At 35.2% G+C, this 23,311-nt stretch overlaps 1 protein-coding gene across 6 annotated transcripts in view; it reads right to left on the bottom strand.

Moving 5' to 3' along the window:
* PIK3C2G (phosphatidylinositol-4-phosphate 3-kinase catalytic subunit type 2 gamma) overlaps positions 1-23,311 on the bottom strand; it is a 202,604-nt gene that overhangs the window by 118,278 nt on the left and 61,015 nt on the right. For all 6 annotated transcript variants that reach the window (XR_004746201.1, XM_035310106.1, XM_035310126.1 and 3 more), the window contains exons 13-16: positions 20,898-21,029; positions 13,994-14,108; positions 12,135-12,265; positions 6,558-6,746 (exon numbers count right to left, since the gene is read on the bottom strand). Coding sequence is in view for 5 of the 6 variants with exons in the window: in XM_035310106.1 (XP_035165997.1) it covers positions 6,558-6,746; positions 12,135-12,265; positions 13,994-14,108; positions 20,898-21,029 (567 nt within the window). In the remaining variant the exon portion in view is untranslated. The remainder of the gene's footprint in view (positions 1-6,557; positions 6,747-12,134; positions 12,266-13,993; positions 14,109-20,897; positions 21,030-23,311) is intronic.

Genomic DNA, 23,311 nt, shown 5'->3' with positions numbered 1-23,311 from the left:
GAAAACTAAGCACTGCTGAGGCATCCTGTGGATTTGTGAAATTCTCTTGAGATTTTGGCATCTGCCAGTGGTGGATTTGATTGTAAATGAGAAAGAGATGTGCAATTTTATTATTTATTTTTTTAACAGATATATTGTTGCACTGTCTCAATGTCCTGTTTTTGGCTGGGATAGAGTTAATTTTCTTCCTAGTAGCTGGTATAGTACTGTGATCTGGATTTAGGATAAGAATAATGCTGACACCACACTGATGCTTTAGTTGCTTTTGAGCAGTGCTTACACTAAATCAAAGACTTTTCAGTTTCACATACTGTCCTACCAGTGAGAAGGCTGGGGGTGCATAAGAAGCTGGGAGGTTGACACAGCCGGGACAGCTGACCCCAACTGGCAGAAGAGATATCCCATACCACACAGCATCATGCAGAACAATAAAAATTGGGAGAGTTGGCCATGGAGTTGGGTGGGTGGGCTGGCCACTGCTTGGGGACTGACTGGGCATCAGTTGGCAGGCGGTGAGCAATTTCACTGTGCATCACTTGCTTTACACATTTAATTATCATCATTACTATTATTATATTATTTTTATTTTTACCTTCCTCTTCTGTCCTATTAAACTGTCTATCTCAACCCATGAATTTTTACCTTTTTCTTTTGTTTGTTTTTGATTCTCTCCCCCATCTCACTGTGGACGAGGGGAGTGAGCAAATGAGTAAATGGCTGTGTGGTGCTTAGCTGCCTTTGAGGCTAAACCACAACAATCAGATAAACCTATCCTGGAAGATATTTGTTAAGTAAATGGCACTGTACATTTCAGTACATTTTCTAGCACATGAGTACCTCTGTAGAGAATAGAATGGCCTTTCATGATAAAATTTTAGGTTAGAGGCTTATAATGTGCCACATATTTCTGCACATCCCTCTATATTTCTAGTATAAACTTTATGTTCTGTTGCATTTTCAAAAAAGAAGGATTGTAGTCCTAAGAAATACATTTTATTAAGTCTGTTAGAAACAAGGAAGGCTGAGTTAGCAAACTTACTGGAATCAAAATACCAATTCAAACTCCAAAAACTCTAAATAGTAAAGGATATCATGTCACTGACAGCTATAACCAGGCCTGGTGAGAAAGTATGAAAGAACTTTTAAAAATAATATGCAGATAAGTTTTGGGTGACAGTTTAAGTATTTTTAAAGTAATTAGAAAAGAAATGTAAAGAATAACAATTAAGGAATCCCTTTAGTTTTAGCATTTCTGTTACAGATAACATCAGCAGGGCTTATTTGTTTTTTTTTGTTGTTGTTGTTTTTGTTGTTGGTGGTTTTATTTTATTTTTTTTCATTCCTCTGAAGGCTTCTACAGAAAACACTATGCAAGCACATGAAAATTAGAAAATGGCAAGGTCTAGAAGAAAGTATAGAAAGAGAAAAAAAAGCAGCATTATTAAAAAGGACATTGTGTTTTGTAATTTTCAGTTGAAAGAAACTCATTGTGACATGGATTGTGAACCCTTCCCATTCCCACACACTTTAAAGAAAAAAAATTTGTTATCAGTTGCAAAGTTGACGGTCTGACACACTAGCTCTTACTTTTTGCTGATCTATTGGTAGATAGATCTGTAGAATTTATTCATAGAAAGTATATTTTCAGTAATGTTCATATACAGTGTCTACAATAAATTTTGCCTAAATAACTAATAATAGGTTTAAGATGTCACATGGGAATCTATATCCTAGGAGAAAACAAGGGAAAGGATAAACAAAGAAAAAGTACTCTTCCATATGAAAACTGTGTGATCTAGAAGGTCCCTGCCACTCCAGAGAAAAACTCTTTTCTTTGTTACATTCGAACAAAAGAAAACAAACAAACAAAAATGGAAAACTATTATTTGCATGTTTAACCATCTGATTAGATTGTACGTTTATGTACAGAAATCATGCCATACCCTACATAGTAATCCCTTGCTATTCTTCCTATTATAGCTGTCTAATGTAGTACTTTCATGTTTATTGTCAAGCAAGCTAACAAAAATTTAAGGCAATGAAAAAAACAATATGGGATTAATCACATTCTGTTGCTTAATGTAAAGAGTTGACTATTCCTAACAATGCATACATCTCCATATAAGTTATCACTAAATTTCATGTACATTACTACAAAGCAGTTTTATAAATTCATCAGTAGTATATTCAATGTATCAAAGTATAAATTTAAGTGTAGATTATTGTTTTGTTTACTTTTTTTGCATAAGCCCATGATTGCTCTCCACATTGATATACAGCTATGGTCTTTTAAACCAAGTAAGATGCAGTCAGGCAAGATTTGCTTTAGCTGCAGCTGTTTGACAAATACTCTACTGGAAATTCAGTTGTAGACTTGCACTGAACACTTTAAATTCATTAAAAAAAAAAAAAAAGACAATCTGATTCCATACACTTCTAAAATCAATTTCGCTTTCAAAGGTTTGTGAACAAAGTCTGGTTTCAAACTATGACACTTTATTACTTGTTAGAAAGTGAGTTTCATATACATTGGTATATAACCTAACCTCTTCAGCTCAACAGATATTCTGCTAAATAATATGAAAATGAACTGTAATACTTTGAGTGTCAAAGGCTAAGCAGTCCCCTAACCAAAACTATATTATTCCTGGCCAGAAAGGATTAGGAGGGAGCCTAAATTCTGCTATTTGGGTTAATGAATTCATTTTGCCTTTCATTTTAGGTAATTTGAATAGCAAAATAACCTGACAAAAATTTACAAGTATGATTGCTTTATACATATACAAAACATTCACGTGCTAGCAATACATCAGATATGATAGCATTTCTAACACTGTCTTTGGCTTCTCTCTGTCATAAAGAAAATTTTCTGAATAAACAAGCACACTGGTGTCATTTCCCTGGCTAGTCTGCCATGCAAAGTAGATACAGTCAGAGAAAGCTCTAATTCTGTTAAAATTTGGCTTTTTACCAAGCCCAATAAGTGAAGTCAACAGTAAAATTCACAGGGCATAAGCAATGCTGGGTAGGAGGGACCACCTCTATACTTTCTGACTTTGGAAAAAAAAATAAAAATAAAAAAATAAAATTTGGCAATGGCTTATAATCATCCTTCCCTGAAATCAGTAGTAAAACTAAGAATATAAAATCTTATTCTGCACTTCCCCATGTCAGCTTTTTCATCCCATCTTAATCAACTAAAGAAATACTCTTTTATTTTTTTTTTTTTTTAGTTTTGGCTTCTAGGACTTTAAGAATCAATGCACTTGATAAAAGTACTGGATGTAAGATTACGACTGAATTTCTCTGTGAAATGTACCATGATTGTGCTTCCAATTTATGAATGTTCCACATTCTGTTCTGTTATGAATGTTTCTGTTCCACAATGTTATTTCTTTTCCACAGAAAAAAAATAAGTATGGTATCATTTGGCTGCCTTGAGATATGTCTGCAAAGTTGAAGAGCATAAGCAGAAGGAGAGACATGCCTGAAGAACAAGAAACATCTATTAAAGTGTACATTTAACTGTGTAGCAAACAATCCAGAAGCATCAGAATGTTGAAAAGAGAGCTTTAACTCAGATGCAGGATAACCAGGCTGGATCTGATGGGTCATGATACCTCTCCCTAAGCTCTCTGGCATAGCCTTCTAAACGATACAATGAGTTAGAGCCTCCAATAATTTTGATTTCTTTATCCTTGCAAATGTGAGCATGAGCTTAATCATTGAAACAGATGCTTTTTTGTTCTGAGAATAATAATTTAGAGTAATCAGCCTAAGTCTTGCAAAAGTGACTAGTGATTTTTGAGTACCCACCCTAAACAGTGTAAAGAGCACATTCCTGAAGGAATTCAGCTTCTCTTTCAGACACTGCAGACTGAACTGCTGACTTCCCAGCAAAGGAATATCCAGTATTCTGAGTGACTGGAAACTCTTGATCAGTACTACTCACAGTACTACTCACATTATGGTATTACTTCTATATGTCACAATTTACAATATAGAGATGAACTGTGGATCTCCTTGTTACAGGATGTCCTGGAAGTTCAATGTTTACATGAAATCCATTTTTATTTTGAAAAAAAAAATCATAGAAGAAAAATATAAAAGGGCTATTAAACTTTAAAGCCTCTCTGAGGTGCAGATTACTGGAAGATAGGAAAGTAGCATAATGTCCATTGTTGTTGTCTTTTCTAGGTTACCATCAGAGATAGGATGCACTAGAGTTAATTTTGGTCTGATCTGGTGCAGCTGCTCCTGCATTCTTGCATTATGTTAAGGAAATGTATGCACAAAGATCAGCCCTAATTTAATTAACTTACCTATGATATGTGATGGTAACACAAGTCCTTAAAATAGACACAAATATATGTAATATTTCTTTTATATTCTGCTCAACTATTACAAGAACATGGAGAACACCTTTCAGCTGTGTCTCACTAATCACAAGAAATCAGAGATCTGTTATGTTAATGATAGAAATCAGAAACTGAGCTGATGAATTGTCATAGCCAAGTATAATACAGGATAGAGATGAATGAACTTTCAAAAACATCTCAGTTATGGAGCTTACAAACCAAAGTCAGTGAAGGTAATGGTGAAGGGAGTACTCAGTGCTATTTCACTTTTCCAAATGATTGAAATCTGAGGAAAAGAGAACCAAGAAAAGAAACCTCAGAAATACTTTTATAGAGAGAGTACTTCTCTCCTGTAACCCACTCTCAATTTTTGTATACATGTCTATCAGCAGTTGAATCATGAAACCTAGATATCTTTGAAATTAGAAACTTTTAATGAAATGAAATCCCTGTGTTTCTGAAGGTTAGCTTCCCAGTTGCTCATGCACCTATAAAATCCTGGGGATATGTGGAAGACAGAATACTTTTTTTTTTTAAAAAAAATTATTTTGTTAAAGATTTGTACTGTGATCCACAAATTTTCATAGTGTTAGCGTGAAGCAAAAAAACCCGACAAATTGATGTTATCTTTGTTGAGAAAGAAACTATAGGGACAAAAAAACTAAGGTAATTATCAGAAGCCCTTGTTCTTTGGCACCCCTGCATGTGCCAGTCACACCGAACAGTGGCACCAGGAGAGACAAAGTGATGACATTTTTTTGTCTTTCCTTCCCAGCAATCTTTGCCAGAATGAATAGCATGTATGCATTATCCAGTACACACTGAGAAGCTTTGTGACAGACTGAGTCATATTTAAAATCCTGTGAAGCACCTGACAGGGCTAATCTTCTGCACCACACCCTGATGCAGAGCTTCATCTCTGAGGAACAATCAAGCCTTTTGCAGAAATGCAATTCATACATGTTATCAAAATTTGACAAAAGGTCTGATCTGAAAGCCTGGAATACTCTGATGAACTGCCTCAAATTCTCTTGCTACTCTGGGGTGTGGAAGACAACACGCTGCCCACATAGTCCTTTCTACATGGATCTTCTATAAATTATTTTATATTTTTTATTATTTAATAATGGTAAATAAAATTTTCCTAATATGCTCCAGATCCTGATCTTTCAGGATCCTTGCTTACATCATTCCAATTAAACATATCCGCAAACATGTGAAACTTCTAATATTTTAGTTTGTTCTTATATAAAGCCGAGATGCAGGTATTCTTAGGAAATCACTTTTAGAGAGAAATATCAGTTAAAAGTTAGTTTTATAAATAGCTATTTTTAAAATAATGTGGAGATGAGTGTATACAGTCCTTTCTCCAGAAGTGAAGTTCTAGGTGAAGCATTTTTTTCTCTAAATATGCTGTGTATAATATGGAACTGAGATTGCAAAGCAGATGCAGCTTGTGCTTATCCAGACATGTAAGGGCTTGATAAACCAGATTTGCTCAGTCATCTCATCTACAGGTTTAATGTTTTCACAGGTAGATCACTAAACACAAAACACCTCCCAAGCCTTTAGAGGAAACATAACTACTGACAAAATTCTGTCCTCTGACACTTACTATTATTACATCATAGGTTAAGACTATCCCAAACATCAGGAAAGCCTCCTAACAGACAATCATCTCCTGGTGTAAGAAGTGGGGGTGGGATCACAAAAGAAGTTACTCCAATTATGGGGAACCGACTTCAAAGTTTCTTCTTCAAAAATATGGGCTACAGGTGGGTCTGCAAGTATTTACATAGTATCACTGTCTGGAAGCACAGTTCAGTCCTGCTTATCTCCCATTACTCACTTCATGTCTGCACAGTAGTTTGAAGATATGGAGTGCTATGTAAATGCTAAGTATTTGACTGATCACCTGCTACCAGAAACTGACTGAATCGGTTATACAGCATGAAATACTCTTTTTATTATCCTGAAAAATAGGAAATCTCCGCCAAGAAGGCAGGGCCAGCATGTTCAAATTAAGGTTATCACAGGAGTTGCAATTACATCTTCACTTTGACACAGGGACAGAACCAAAAGCACAGTCACTGAAACAAAGCATGACCCTATGCTGAGCAAATTGAAGTGCTGAATTAATCAACAGCATGTGATCATTCTGCTTATCATTATTTTCCTAGTTTGATAATTTTTCCTTACCTGAAAGTCAGAAGCCCGAATGCCTCTAGAGGGTTAGAAAATCTCCACCTCCTCATGACAGAACACATTTCTGATACAGTTGTTCGATCCCAACTGGGTGCACTGCCCAGTACCAGAGGAAGGGAGCAATTTTGATTATTGCAATAGTAACGATAAAACCATAAGATTCTTCTCTGTTGCTCTGAGAGTCTGGAAGAGAAGATTAGAAATTCAGTTTGAAATTAAAACCACCTGGAGCTTTGTGTAGCAACAAACTTTATTGTACTGGGGGGCCAAGTCATACAGAACACTGCTTTTCAGATAAGTACATGTTTTCCTTGGGGTAGGATATCATTTTCTGCAGACCAGCTTTTATAAGAAAAGTGATACTTATACTCTGGATCTGTCAGCCTTGGGTCATATAAAAATGAAGTGTCAAAAGACACACACATATGGTTATTTCACTTTCCAAGTACTCTCATTTTTCTTCTCCACTCTGTTGTTGGTGTTTGTTTGTTTGTTTTTACTGGGATTTTCTGACAGAGACAAAGAAGGTGCAGTTTTCACTGGATAAATTATTGTTACCTCCATCTGCTACACATCATCTCTAATTAAGTAGCATAACAACTACACATACAATACTCCTAGTCTTAGCTTTCATTCTTGTTCTTCCTTTGACTAACACAGGCATGTCTATTTCTAGCATATTTGCAATAAAAATGGGGTTTAGGTACATCCATGCATTTACCCAGGAATATGACAGCACATGCATACATACACACACACAGTGTAATCACACCTAATATTAGCATGAGCTTACAAAAGGGTAGGAAAGCTCCCAGTGGCTTCTGTTTGCAAGGCCTAGCATGCTGTTTCACTGTATTCATGAGAAAAGGATGCAATACAGAATTCCTCACAGAGATATGAGATGGCTGAATAACAATGATAAAATGGCCAGATAACACACAATATTTCACCATAAAAAACTGCTTCAAAATAATAAATCCTAGGTTTTGGTATCATCAGAAAACAGAAGAAGAAATCCCCTGTGAGAAACAAGCTCAGACAATCTCCTAAATTTGATATCAGAGCGTTCAAAAGCAAGCTTTGAAAGTGCAGAATGGTCTCCAGTTGACACAAATCATTACTGAAGCCAAGACGGACATCAGTTTTCTTGGTCATAGTTGATCAGACTGGCGATCATCTACTTAGTAAGATAACTTAAATATGACCTTAAGCTGATCTGGATATTTCAGAACAAGGTGTTAGAAACTTTGTAGAAGGCAGTAAGCAAATAGCTTATTTCCAGTCAAGTATTTCGTTATCCGAATGTGTAAAAGCTGGGCTCAAAATCCAAGCATTTCCATACCTGTCAATATCTTCTTCCTCCTATTTGCAATGATTTGAAGGCATTCTCAGCCAAAATAAATATCATTGTCCTTCGCAAATTCTCAAGATAATGGCTTTCACAGCTTAGGCCAATGAGCTCCTTTGTGGTTCTATTTTCAACAAGCAACTTTTCATTTTTAACAATTTTAAATTGCCAAACATTTGGATCAGAGAGTGGTAGATCAGATATATATATATATATATATATATATTTAAGAATGTTTATTCCTTTCCTTTAGGAGAATAAGCTTATAAATATATGAAGAAGAAGAACCTACCCCTATGATAAAAATTCTGTCATGTCTTTTAGCAACTATTTTGAGAAAAGTATCATTTTAGCAGTCATTTTAAGAAACTGCATCAGAATTCACAGCATGTCTATTTTGACAACAGATAGACGTTTCTCTCTGTGAAGAAGTCACACAGAAAAAGAGATAAAAGTCTAAGACTTAAAAAGGCCTAAGACTTTATTGCCATCTTGTTTTCTTTTGCATTCAGATTTTTTTCTGCAGGATGGTTCAGCTAAAGGACCCCTTTTATATGCTGGACTGAAGGACCCCTTTTATAAGCAGGGACTGAAGCTTTCAAACAGCATCCTCCAAACTAGACATTCTGTTTTTCAGATTAAAGCAGCTAAAGCCTCAACTGAATTTACAAAGGGAGATAAGAAATCAATCATTGTATTAGGTTTTCTAAATAATACATTTCTCCCTTTGACTTTGCTTTAGATGGAATGCCATTTTCTTTCACCATGTGTCTACATGAAATTAGATTAACATATTTTAAAGATTTAAGATGAAGCTAAAGGTTAGGGCATTTTTATTTTTTTTATTTTTATTTTTTAAATTTTGTGATTTTCATTTTTAGTTGTACTAAAAGTTTACACATACATATGATGCAACATTTAAGGTAAAATTATTCTGTGTACATATAACATCTGCAGATTGTTATGTTACTAAGGCTATTTTTTGTCTAAAATGGGTTAAGATATAATAAACCCTATTCACTGATAAAAATGCAGTTTATTGGGCTTTTTCTTTTAACATCATTACATCTATGTTTTCCTCTATATATACAGTTATTTTAAAATATATAGTCTTCTACTCAACACAAAGAAAAATACAGAATAAAAAAATCTTTTTTTTAGACCTGTACTATCTACCAGGTTCTAAGTAACCATTTTAATCACAATTCACAGCAAAGGCAGTCTTGTGATGACAAGTGGCAAAAATGAAAAGAAAAAGGGAAGCAGAAACAGTAGAAAAGGTAGAAAGAAAATGATGAATGAAGGAAAGAAAGACGGCAGAAACAAGACTGTCATCCTCCTGGCTTCAGACCAGTCTGATCCTTCCATTGGGAGCCACTGTGCACAAGCAGGCTGTACCACATTCAAAAAGCAGCCATTGTCCCAGATGGGTAGTTTTCTGGGGGTTATCTTTCCACCACAGTAATCCTAAAAGAAATCAAAGGCTCACATCTCAATTGTTTTCAGAATTCAGCCAAAGTGGCTGGCAGTGACTAATTAACTCTCTTAGTCCATTCCCCCTCCCCCTCATGTGGTTTGATGGTGATGCCAAAGATCACATAATCTGGGGCCATGAGGAGCACAAGAGCCATATGTTGAAGTTCACTTCCTTCGTTTCTACTGACACCATCAAGTGACTAAAGCCAGGAGACAAATAAAATAAAATAAAATAAAAATGACACTGTTACTTCTGGAAATCATCATGAATGACCACAATCTCATTTGTTTGAGAAACATCATCACAGACCAGATCATTGGTCTACTTCTCACCCAGTGTTTTGCCTTTGACAGTGGCAACCTGAGATGCAATTTAGGCAGGGCATGCCAGCCTGGCCACTTTAAGGGATTTCTTCCCTTCATATTCACAGATAATCCAAAATTGTTGCATTAGGGATGTTATAGTCTCTACCCTTGCTTGATCTTTGTAATACCTGCTTATGAACCTGTTAGCCATGAAACTGTGGATAGCCTTTATGAATCTGATGGTATTGTCTACCTCCCCATCTTTGTGCCAGTAGATTTTAGAGGTTCACCACTGACTGCTTCAAGTACTTTTTTCCATTTATTGACAATAGATCTACTTCTGCCATGGGATATCCCTGATATCCCTACCTTGAATATTGTACCTTTCTTTTTTTTTTTTTTTCTTCCTTGTCCACCACCATCATGATTTTGGAAATATTAAACACACCACTCTCTCTCATCCTTCTCCTCTCTATATAAGAAGTTGCAGATTTTTTAGCTTTTAGCTTCTCCTGATTAGGCTACTACTTCATCCCTTCAAACATGTTGATTATCCTTCTCTACCTTTTCCAGTTCTAATGTGTTCTTCCTGAGTTGTAGATGCAAGAACTACACAGCATACTCAAAACACTGCCTTTCAAGGTTTTAGACAGCAGTGAAATGACATACATTGGCTTCTCCTTTACACCCTTCTTGATGACACCTAGTATTTTGTTAGCATTTTTGGTTGCTGCTGCACATTGTGCTCATGAGTTCAGGGAAATATCAATAGTAATTCAAAGATGTATTTCTGTGTTATAGCTGCAGGTTTTGAATTCAGTGTCAAGTACAGATGTCTTAGATAATTTTTCCTTAAATATATCCTTTTAAATTTACCCGCACTGAAACTCACTTGCCATATTTTTGCCTGCTTATTTTTGTAAGGTCCTTGTGGATGTCTCCTCCATGACACAGCTTCTATCTGGCAGAGCTTAGTACCATCTGCAGAGTTGGAGATTTCACCACACACTTCCTTCTCCACATCATTGATGGAGATACTGAATAAAATTGGTCCCAACCTTGAGTACAGAGGGACTCTACTGCTGATTACTCTGTTATGAAAAGTCGCCATTAAATGTTCAAACTTTGTCTTTAACCAGTTTTACTCTATACCCATGAACACTTTCTTTAACAATCTGATATGGAACCTCACCAAAGTGTTTTGAACATCCAAATACTTTATGTTCACCAAATCCCCCAAATCCATTCAAACTCTGACAACCTTCTAGAACAGCAGCAACAGGTTGGTGAGGCAGGTTTCTGTTTACAGAAGCCACATTGGCTCTTTGCTGACAGATTTCTCCATGCTAAATGCTTAATGGTCTTATTTCTTCTCACAGAAGCCACCATTTTACTATAAACAGAGGTCAGATGCATTGACTTGAAGTACCCCAAATCATTTCTAGAGCACCTTTTGCAGGTGGGAATCATGCAGACAACTTGCCAGTGCCCTAGCACAGTGGCCATTTGTGATAAAATACTGACCTCCCATTCATACTTAGAAATAAAATAACCAGACCACAGACCCCATGAGTAATAAAAATAATTTTACATTATATCCTGCCTTTTTAAAAGATGAAGCAAACTTTAAATACACTCTTTTTTATTATTATTATTTAAAAAAAGGAAATCAGCATAGAAAACTTCTTAACAGATACATCACACAGAGAGCTAGACTGGCTTTAAGTTATTTAGTTATTGTAAAACTAATGTATCTTTTAAACTTTGATGAAAGATTAATTTACATAATTAACTGTGACTGGTATAATGACTTTCCATAACTAATGTTCCTAATGCCACTTTGATTATATCTAAAATTATTTTATATAGTACGTAATCCTAATTGCTTATGTAACCTGAGCATACTTATCTTCTTCAATATATACTGTGCATTTTGTTTCACTTCGTCTTTATTTGTCTTCTATTTAAAGCTAAACTTTGCATACTTCCTTTAAAAAGAACCTAACACGGGTTGTTTTAATGATTATATGCTATTACTATAGCTTCTTAGTCTGAGTAAATTATCAATAGGGAATACTGATTTTCATTGAATCTAAAGGTTTTCATTCTAATACTGTTACAGACTTATCACATCACTTGAAAATCTTATATTTTGAATCAAAAATTGGTTTCTCCCCTCAAAGACATGAAAAGATATAATGATAGAGAGGTAAAAGCAACCTTTCTCTAAAACAGTAAAGTACACTGCCACTTCCAGGGGCTTATTCAGGCTTTGCTGTGATCTATTCTCTCATTTAGAGGTGCTACTTCTCAAATCAATCATACCATGCTCGGTCAGAGAAAAAAAAAAAAAAAGTTTTTAAAGTGGACTCATTTAATTGTGATCAATAGTATAAGTACTTCAAGCAAAGATTCAGCAGAACTAGTTGGGTACAACTTACAGCAAGAGAGACTGTGCCTGTGAAAGACTTGCTATATGCTTCAGGCACTCTTTGGTTGGCTCTTCAAGATCATCCTTTTTCTCTTCAGGTTCAGGTTTAATGAACTCCAAATTAGTTTCTGGAAAGTCAATCTTTATTAAAAAAAAAAAAAAAAAGGCAAAAAAGACAGAAGTCCTCTTAGTGATATGTATTCTCAGATACATCTATTAATAAATGTCATCCTGGATTTGTACAGGAAGCATACAAAATATGAGAGAAGAGGAGGTAACTCTCTGAGGATTTTCACTGCAAGTAATACTTAGAGAAGTTGGTGATATACCCAGCCCACGAAAATCAGCCCACGAAAATCAGTGGGAGCTTTGTCTCTGACATTCTTGAGAGAATTTAATCCACTGTATTTCAATTTTATTAAAGCTACATGTACTCAAGGCTGAAGTTGTTTTTTCCTTCCTTCCTCCCTCTCCTTCTTTTTAATGGGATAGGTCTTAAAGGAAAAGCATCCATTAGATTTTTTTTCCAAAAAAAACCCCACATAGGAATAATTTTGAAAAGCAGTTTAACAGCTTAAGAGATGGGAATCAGATTCCTGATATCAGTTCCTGCTGCTTGATTTCATATATGTTATACAGTATCTACCAATATTTCATTCTTTGCACGTTCACATGGGCATCAGAAATTTAGGAAAATGTTTTTAAGATACAGAGAAAGAAGACATTCCACCAAAATTATGAATCTCGAGGTCACGGTAATCTGAAAATGTAGGTTGTTCCTTAAAATCCAGTTCAATTTGCACATCCCATTTTGGTTTGCTCACATCGTAATCTCTTATCTATATATTTTCTATATGTATATACATTAGATAGGCATCACTCATCTAACTCAGCTAACAAAGTTATTCCCTACAAAATTTAAGTGTCATGTTGGCCACATCAGAAAAGCAATCTTTATGGCAGTATTTCCAGTATGTTCAAAAATCACGATATTGTCACGTATATGGCAATAACTGAGAAGGGGATGGGGAAATGAGAGACCCTCCTTTCTCATTCCTTTCAGCAGAGAAAGATTATAACCGAGTAGCCATTTACTGTCTGGACTTCCTTTATTATTAGGAGAGAGAGTTGTTCTAAGTCATCTTCTTGTCCCAAACTCCTCAGACTAGAAAATCCCTATTTGCTTGTCTATTAAAAATAGGGTATTTTTAGACCAGATTAATTTATCTGTATTATCTGTTCTTTTACATGTCATTTGCTAATAGTCATTTTAGCTTTTTAATACAGAAAGCAATTGGCTTTGCCCTCAAAGTACCCACTTGCTAATTTAACTTGGAAAGGTGACAAAACTACCAGGCAGACCTAATGCATTTTCAATACTGGGAGCACCATTCTGCCAGAGTTTGTGGGTTCTCAACATGTAGTCATGGAGGGAGAGTTCTACTGCCATTTGTTGAAAATTTGCTTGTAGATACTTCCTTTATAGCTCCTTCACACTAATTGCAAGCTGTATTTTACACTTATAATTGCACACAGTTCAGTACTACCCAGAACTAAAGTTCAGATTTGAAAAGCCATCTGCAAGTCATGTAACTAGTCAGCAGTCAGCAATTTTTCACAAAAGCATTTTTGAAAGCAAAATTATATTAATAAAAAATTACTTCATGAAAATCTTCCGTAGCTCTCAGAGGAGTCATCCTATATACAAATTATCATACATATATGCCACTGTACAGCATTATAATTTTCATCCACTAAGATTAACATGCCCTCTCTGAGCAGCTATAGTAGAAATAGGATTTCTAATTTGTGTGGTCTTTTTTTCAGTTTGTTGGAAAATAACTTTTCTTAGCTTTTTCATTTTCTTACCTGCAACGTTACTGAAGTTGGTATATCAGTACTGCAGATGCCTGGGGTAATCATTGATGCTGGAAGTATGCTGTCCAACTTCATGCTAAGAAGCACAGTTCCATGGATGAGCTGCCTGCAATGGACACACACAGAAATAATGCCTCAGGACTGGAGGTGAATTGGATTTATTGAAATCACATATAAAAATATAGAACTGGACAGCTTAAAGGACAAGTGAAAGGATAACAAACCTTTCATCTTTATGTGGTTAGTATAAATCCGGTCAAGATCAGTAGTGGCTGTACACTAGCAGCCTGTCTATCATAATGCTATCTATTTAGTTGCAGGGATTGTGGCACAAATCAAGCTGATGAGAAATTCAGTTCAGCTCTATACTTTACCATTGACTTCCTGTGTGACAGGGGTTGTCATTGAAGCTAGGTATAAAATGAGGATAACACCATATTCCTATCTTAGTATGTCATTTTGGGAACAAATATGGTAGAGACTGCGAAGTGTCAACATACTATGTAAGGTGGAGGGAGTGGAGGGCAACATACATCTAATTCCACAGAAAGAAGAAACTCATGACAATCTACTGTGACCAGAACAAATCCTGCTGATTTTATCAGTCAGAATGTGTAAATGGCAGGGAAGTAGGAGTACAGCTTCAGCCTTCAACAACCTAGGAGGAATCTGGATGGGATGGTTTGTACTACATGCACATTTGTTTTTTTGGACAGATGAAAGATTATGGTCCGAAGTACCTATCTGAGCATTACATGCACAATAAAGCCCTATCAGAAACAGGTGTGCATGTAGTCTGCAAATAAGAAAAAAGCCTGATTTGGCAGGTCTACACAATTCATTCCAAAAAAAAAAAAAACTGAATAAAATCAGAAAGTTCAGGTGTCAATTCTAATGATAACTAATCCATTCAAATTAAGAAAGCTGTACCTGGATACTATACTATATAGTACACCAGACTTACCCTCTAATTTGTCTACATCTTAATGGTTAGTTAGGATAAATTCAGAATTTTGATATGTTGAACATCTTTTCTTTTACTGGCTTTTTTTTTTTTTTCTGGAAAAAGTACATTTTTGAATTGCATACTAAAATAAATTGTTGCCATGTCATCTGAAGAAGAAAAAGGGGACTCCTGCAAAGTCATTTTTGTGATTCAACACTTTGTGCAAACCTAACTTAGGGCTAATTTTTGTTTTTCACTTCTGAACCTATTGATAAGTGCAAACATTTCATTTTATTGTGAAATACAGCTTGAGAGGATTAAAGACAAAGCCATTTTCTAGTTTCTTTTGCAGCTGTAGGCAGGCATATTTGCAGGGGAAGGGAGGCAGAAAAAGGAACTGTGATGTGAAGATACCACTTGGGGAAAAAGAGTTTGTGATATGAAGTTTTTCACACTCAGCCAATGTGAATGTGGAAGTGATCAGTGGTGGTTTCAAAGCTGTTTTCCTGTGATGCTTAACTGGAGCCACATCTCTTTGACCATCCCCTTGTGGACAGAAGTTTACATGATAATTTGAACTAATTACCCCTTAAGTTAGCAAGGAGAGGAATAGCTGAGAACTGAATGAACATGAAGACTAAATTATCCTTTTGATCTCTTTATTGCTAATCACTTTTATATCATGCTCTAAAACCATAGGGGGCTTTAAAGAAGAATATAGACAGTAGATTATTTTCCCGGGTAACCTGAAAATCTGTATAGGCAAATACAAGAAGTACCTCAGACGCACTGTATGTGTGTTTAATTGAGACATTTCCTGAATTCATTATTACAGCTCCTGGAAAGTAAGGAACAATTGGTAGGTGGATTTCTCCAGTCCCAGAGAAGCACCAAAGAAAGCAGAATTCTTTCAGAAGCAGAAGGACCAAGAATGCTCAGAATTTCAGAAACAGAAAGACTAAGAATGCTCATATGTTAAAGGAAATGAGAGGACTATGAGTAAAACCAAAGACCACTGAAACAGCATGGAGGTACTATCTCCTAAGAAAAAAGTGAACTAGTTTTAAAAAATATATATTTATACCTGTATACAAAATACACTAATTTATGTCTACAAATGAGTGAATAACTAAAGTTGTAAATCACTCTTTAGACCAAGGTGAGTCAATAAACACAGGCAGTATTTTAAAAATGTGTGAAGAGACATTGACTACTGAAATATGATGTATTCTCAGGTGCAGCTTTCCCTAGCAAACTTTGGGAAACTATATGCACTACACAAATAATACTCTTCTTTTGGACACAAAAACAGAACAATAACAAATAGCCTCGTGGGTGAATGAAAGTTACATTATATTTAGAAAAAGGAAAAGAGGTAGCAGGGTGTGCAGGATCCGTTCAGAAAAGGAAGGAGCCAGCATCATGAGCATTACAGTCATAATCTTTTCTGAACAGACTCCTCTCTCTGCTGTCTTGGACTGATGAACTCAGGCAGGTCACTCCCCATTTTTCCTAACAGTTTTCTTATCTATAAAGTGAAGACTGTAATACTGATCTTTGTAAAATGATCACCGTCATAGGTGATGGTTTCTATGTAGCAACTGGAAAAATTCTTTTCAGCATAAGGCCCATGAGAAGGTGAATAAACAAATGCTGCCTTGTGTATGCTGCCATTTATTTATTTATATTCTCACACAAAATCAGGGCAGGTAGAAACCTCTGGAATTACAGATTCCCAGCTCTTGTTTCCAACAGGAGCTAAAATAAACTGCCAGTCTTATCACAGAAGAGGACACTGCAATGGAAGGACAACATAAGGCACTGTATCTTACAAATTCAACCTGGTGTCTTAAATTCACATGGGAGACCTCATTCACCACACCCAGCAAGAGGAAAAATTTGTTGCCTGTTCTGATTTGGAAATACCACTGCAAAATAAATCATGTTGTTAGAATCAATGAACTCAGAGCAATGGGCACTGTGGGAGACATTACAGCTCCCAGATTGCCCCATATGATGGATTCCGTATTTGTTAATTAGCTCTAGATTGTTAAACTATTCAGCCCAAGAGACAAACACATTTTTCTGACATGAATGAATGGAAAATTGACACTTTGGTTTGCAAACACTTTTGAACTGACTCCTGAAACTAAGGAACATCATCAAGGGCCTTAATGATTTATGGTCACTTCATAAAGATAAGAAATGTGAATATGGAGGCTCACCAACTGGACAAGTCAGAAGCCATCATCATTGTTACTGTGTTCATTCACAAATGTATATAACATTGGAGTGGTGTGACTGTTTAGACAAGATATACCAGGAAAAAGAGGGCAAAATATGGTGCAAAAATAATGCAATTATCCCCAAACCTGACATAATAAACCTTAGAAATTCAGAGGTAAATTTAAAGGAAATCCAAAGCTGCTATGCTAAAAAGAAGCATGTTTTATGGCTAAGAAGCATTAGTTCTGCACTGGAATGATATCATGAAATAATTCTAATTACATGTACTACAACATTCTACAAAATTCACATTAGAGATATAATTTTCATCTGAAAAGAAATGTTATATGTCCTATAGACATTTACAAGGAACATATCTTCACTCCACAGCTTTTCTAGCTTCTTCAGACTCCCGTAAATCTGAAGACACTGAATATTGCAAATGGAAAATTATCAGATTACTCCAGATTAAAACAAATTTGAGGCTGTATTCTTAATTCTTTCTAATTTTGTGCCCCAAAACCTAACATACAAAAAATATTTATGATTAAGAATTTTAATGTCAACAACTACACCTAGGCAAAGACTGGAGAAAATTTGCAGGATGTCAGTTTTGTAAAGAATTACAAATAAACGCGCAGAAACACGCAAGACTGATTAGAAGAAATACTAACACATATTTGACAAATGGTATAGTGGCTACCCTCTATCCATCAGCTAGTATATCTCTCTTATACATTGGTCTGTAAAGGGACTTTGACATAGAATGGATTGGGTTGGAAGAGAGCTGGTCCTGCCCCAAAACTTTCTCTTCTTCTAGCCAAAGATGAAGGAAACTTGCATACATTAATAGCTAAAATAAGTTCAAATTTTCTTAATCTTCAGTTCAGACTAAATATAAAGAATTAAAGTATGAATGATTGAAGACACTGTACAATGAAAATAGCCATCAAGGAAGGAAGGAAAGAAAGGAAAGCATGTGAATAGATGCTCTCTGTCCTTATCTTTCCTGATCCTAAGAAGAATGGCTCAGTGACCAACTGGAACAAGGATTTGAACAAGGATGTTTGATGACCCAGACAAATACCTCAGGGCTACTGGCTACTTCAAAGAGCCAATTTCTGTCCTTTCCCCTGTACATTAAATCCTAGACCTGCAGATCTATTACAACTCTTTCAAAAACATAAATTCACCTCTAAGAAAAGTATTCATTTTAAGAAAGAGGTATTTTCCAAGTCAGAAATGTTTCGTTAGACATTTCCTGGTCAGATTTATTTAATCTTTTTATATAGATTTACAGTTTGTTCATTTAGAGACCCTAATACTATAATCTTTGCAGTAATACAAGGTACTCTCGATACATTAGCATAACACTACAGGTACAGACCTTTTCTTAGTACCTAAAGTTCTGAAGTACTCTGCTGAAATGAGTCTTGAAGTTTAGTTGCATTCCAGGCTCGAGGGGAGCAAAGTCTGGTTAATTGTTCATTGAAAGCATTATCTATAAAGAATCACTTCACAGTTTTAGTCCTGCTGCTCTCTATGTAGCTAAATTTGAGAGCTACTTTACTCTATCAAAAAATATTTATGACCTTCCAAGAAAAATGAAAAGCAGGCTGGGTGAATGTTCAGATACTTTCAGGTTTCATATTTGAGAAGGAATTTTGGGGGTATCCTTATTTTTAAATCAGTCTATCAATTCAAGTAATGGTGAATGAATAATTTTATGGAGTTGTGGTTAGTGAAAAGAGGAAAAGGCATTTATGCTTCTTTGTGTTAGTAATTGCTATAATTGTAAATGACACAGCTAACTGATTAGAGGGTGTTGATCATGCTATTCCTAAATTATTCCAACCAACAACTCAATTTTTATTTTTGCTTTAAAGGGTCATTTCAGCAATGATCTGAACAAATATACAGCAGATGAAAGGAAAGTAATCCCACATCCCCTTCACTGTGCTGATTGTGTGTACTAAGAAATAATGGAGCCATTTTTCAGTAGAAGTTTTATAATTGTCTGTGTGACTTGGAGATCTACCTAAGGCAAATCAATATATTTGATCTGAAAATATACATTACAAAATACATAATACAGGGAGCCAAGGACTAACAAATATTTCAACAATCCTTGATTTAGAACTTAAATGCTGAAAAAAAAAATAAATTAAAAAAAAGGCTGTAGTAAAACAGGTGCTCTAGTAGAAGAGGATTCTCATGTGTCCTCTTTACCTCCAGAGATGCCTTCCTAACTGTTTCCCAGTTAAGATCCCATGCTTAATATTTTGCCTCTGCATGTACCAAGCACACATCAGCTTGTTGGGGCTGAGAACAAGTTAACATTTAATCTCACGATTTTCAGAGGTATTCCCTCTGCACATTTCAACCTAAGCATCATAATGGTAAAAATACTCAAATTAAGTACAATGCATATTTTCTTTAAAAAGACACAGAAAATGGAGGAGTGATTGATGTACTCTTCTTTCTGATTAGCCTAATGAAAAGTCATTGAATAAAATGCCTGAGCAGTTCTTAGAGCAAGGTTTTGATTCATGTTTCTTTCCTTCCTTCAAGCTAAGAGCTCTAATCATTCAGTCATAGAAGAATGTTCTCTTTCTCTGAATAGAAATTCAAGCAATCTTGAATTTTCTCCTGAAAAAAATGGAAAAAGCTTCTAGCCCAGTCTAGCATTTTAAACCTCTTGGCTTAGAAGTTCAGAGGAATCCACAGTCTTTCATACCATGTAAACGCATACATGTAATTAGTTTAATTAGTTTCATTTTGTTTGGTGCTCTGTTTTTACTTTCCTTTTTTTTTTTTTTTTTTTTTTTTTTTAAATGGTTATTGCCATTACATGCAAAAGTATATGAAGATATATCAAGATGAGGAAAGAGCTATAGGTTAGATACAGATTCTTATGCAGAAACTTGTGGGGCTTGGGCATATTCGTCTATTTCCCATCTCAGGCATCTGTGCATTCAGCAAGTCTGCTGTTGTGAATCTTATGCTGTGGCATGCAGGGTTAAGGTGTTTAAAGAAAAATTAAGTATCATTGTAATAGCTTGATCTAAACTCAGATGCCGCAAGGAATCGACATAAAAATTAAGTATCCTCATAACAGCTTGATCTAAACTCAGATTTCTCACTGCTACTAAAATATATAAAAGGTTCTGTAGAAAGTTTACCTTAGATCTCTGTTCATGCATCATTGCAGAGACAATCAAGCCTACAGGTATCTTTAAACCACTGTTATACTGTGTTATGTGTAGGAAAAAAAAAAAAAAAAAGATTAAAAAAAGAGGAGAAAACTTAAGTGGCCGGTAGAGGGAAAGTTGATAATTGTGGTCATCACTAACTGTCTGACTGAGTAGAATGAACAATAGCAAGAAAGGAAAGCAGTCTAAAAACAAAACAACAACAACAAAAAAAACCACCATGACTGTGAACAAAAAGCTGTGCTGAGAAGGCATTTGTAAAGCTGCAACATGGGTGCAGCAAAACCTTTCAACAAACCTGAGGAATTTTATTGTGTTTAACTGTAACACAAGCCAAGTTCAAAAAGAAAGTATTGAAAAGCTTATAGGTGGAGCTCTTACAGGCACATCAGGATCAGTTTACTGTAATCTAATTTGAATTTATTTATTTATCTCTGTATTCTTCCCAAGTTGAGTGTAACCCTGTTCAGGAATGGTCTTTTCTCAATCTACAATACAAAAGCGAACTTACTCTCTTGGATACAATGGGGAGCATGTCCAAGCAAGCACCTCTGTGTTTTTAGAAGCACTGTTTACTCCAAGTAGTTTTATTGTCAGTATAGTTTCCCTTGGAAGAGCCTTTATTTGCAGAGGAAAGTTGATTCTAAACGAAAATCGAAAGAAAAATAAAAGAAATTTAGCATTGTTACCGCAAGTGACATCTTCTCCCATTTTTCTAGATGCCTTATGATGTATATCAAGCTATAAATTATGAGAGTGCAACTCTGAAGGAAAATGCAACTGATAGATCCTTTCAACACACCAGCTACACGCTTTTAAGTATTGCCAGACACTAACTTGGGTGATAATACTTGAGAAGGGGCAAAGAATAACTCACTCACTTCACTGGTAACCACTACAGCTGACATCACTTCACTGGTAACCACTAGAGCTCACAAAGGCAGGAGAAGCTTAGTTAAATTCTTGCTTAAGAATTATCTTATCAATCAATGAAGGGTTAATTCAGAATAAGTACCTCCCCTAAGGGTGAACTGTAAACCAATATTTAGTTATTTGCTGGCTTGTGTCTTCAAAGGAAAACAAAACTTAAGAGACTAATAGCAGTGCTCTGAGTAGGGTATGATAATAATTCTCTTGTTCACATGTGCTTCAGTGGAGTGATATTTCTCAAGCACAATCTAAAATCAGATTTTGTCTTAACAGGAATGAGTGATTCATTTTTTTTTAATGAAAAAAATCAGATATATCTCAACTTCATATTGAAGCCAAATTGACTGGTCATTTAATTTGTATATATTGATTAAATGATTGACATAAAAACATAACTTAGAGCAATTCTAATAAATGAGATACTTTCATGCTATATGGAAATATCATGTTACTATCCAGACATGTGTAAACATACTTGCTTTTTCCTGAAGAGAATGTCTATAGTGGATGGAGCCTTTCTAATTTTTTTTCCATGTTTATTCAGGAAAAACTTAAATTTCTCAAGCAGAAAATGAGGTTAACTACTTTTTATTTTTTTATTTTTTTTCCTTTTGGTATAAACAAAATCAATACAAGGGGCTTAAGGGTAAAAGAATTATTTTGCATTGACAGCATAAGCATTAAGAAAACAAAAGGTCTGCATAAAATTGAGTTAAAAAAAAAAAGATAAATTTAAATACAGACTCCATTTAATTTTCACATATTCAATCTAGATGGCCAGAACAATACAACTTTCAGCATTAAAAACAAAAAAAAACAACAACAAAAACAGTCATGTAGTAAACAAATGTAGAAATTGTTATTTAAAAAGTATCAAAGCCTCAAAAACACAAGGATTATGGGTGGCAAAAATACAAGAAGGTAACAGTATAATATAAAATCAACATAAGATTTTTCTCCAAGTCTTGTCACTCCAAATCTGTCACAATTCTATTGGCTTCAGAAAAGTTTGCTTGAAAGCACTGAGGAGCTGAAAATAAAAATTGGTTTAAGCTGAAAGTCTCAAGCATGCTATATTTGCATGAGAGTCAGGATTTCAGGTGATCGATCCTAAACATTTTGGAAATTATTCAGATTTGCTTATGGCTCTGAATAATAAAAAAAGCAAGACAGCAATTTCCTACTCTTTATAATTAACATGAATAGAGAAACGATTCTAAATTGTGTTCCCACACGTCCCTATTTATAGCTTTTAACTCTGCTTCCTGTCTCATGCCCCCTTCCTCACTCATAATTGGAGAAAAAAAAAAAAAAAAAAAAAAAAAAAACACTTTTGGAAAACTGTTTTACATGTCATGAATGGTTTGTTCTGCCTTTTTCATTTAGAGGCCAAAAGCTCTGTCCATATTTCTTAATACCTTTTGACAGAGTTACACAACTTTAAAGTATCATTAATATTTTCTGTGAAGAGAAACAAATAAAAACCAAGACATGAATCATCTAATATAGAAATTTGTTAGCACTCCTTGTGAATGTGGAGAAATGAAAAAAAACTGACAATACCCCTCTCCTTACAGAAAGCAAATGCTTGTCAGAGATTCCCTAGGACACAATATATAGCACTACCAGACATACGCACATGGAAAAAGAACCTGGAGACTTAAACAAAAATTAGGAATCCCAAGACTTAAACCATGGGCCAAAGATTAGCAAAATTTCCCTTCTAGTGACATTATATACATAGAAGGGAAGTATTTGTACTATTTAAGACTTTTTTTTTTTTTATTAATGTACGTCTAAGTATACCCTCTTAGTATGATACTTTCTGACTGAATGAGGCTGAGACAGAGATGACTAAAGAGGAAATAGGAAATGGAAAAGCATGAGTGAACAACTTCAGCAGTAGTTGAGAAGAACAGAGAAGCTACTCACTGAGACAGTGCTGTTTACAGCTGTTAGATAAAGTTATACAACTGGTTTCAAAGGCATCATAAG

Source organism: Oxyura jamaicensis, chromosome 1, assembly GCF_011077185.1.
Source record: "Oxyura jamaicensis isolate SHBP4307 breed ruddy duck chromosome 1, BPBGC_Ojam_1.0, whole genome shotgun sequence".
NCBI classification, from domain to species: domain Eukaryota; kingdom Metazoa; phylum Chordata; class Aves; order Anseriformes; family Anatidae; genus Oxyura; species Oxyura jamaicensis.
The sequence above is the reverse complement of the archived record's forward strand: the minus strand, read 5'-3'. Positions and strand labels throughout refer to the sequence as shown.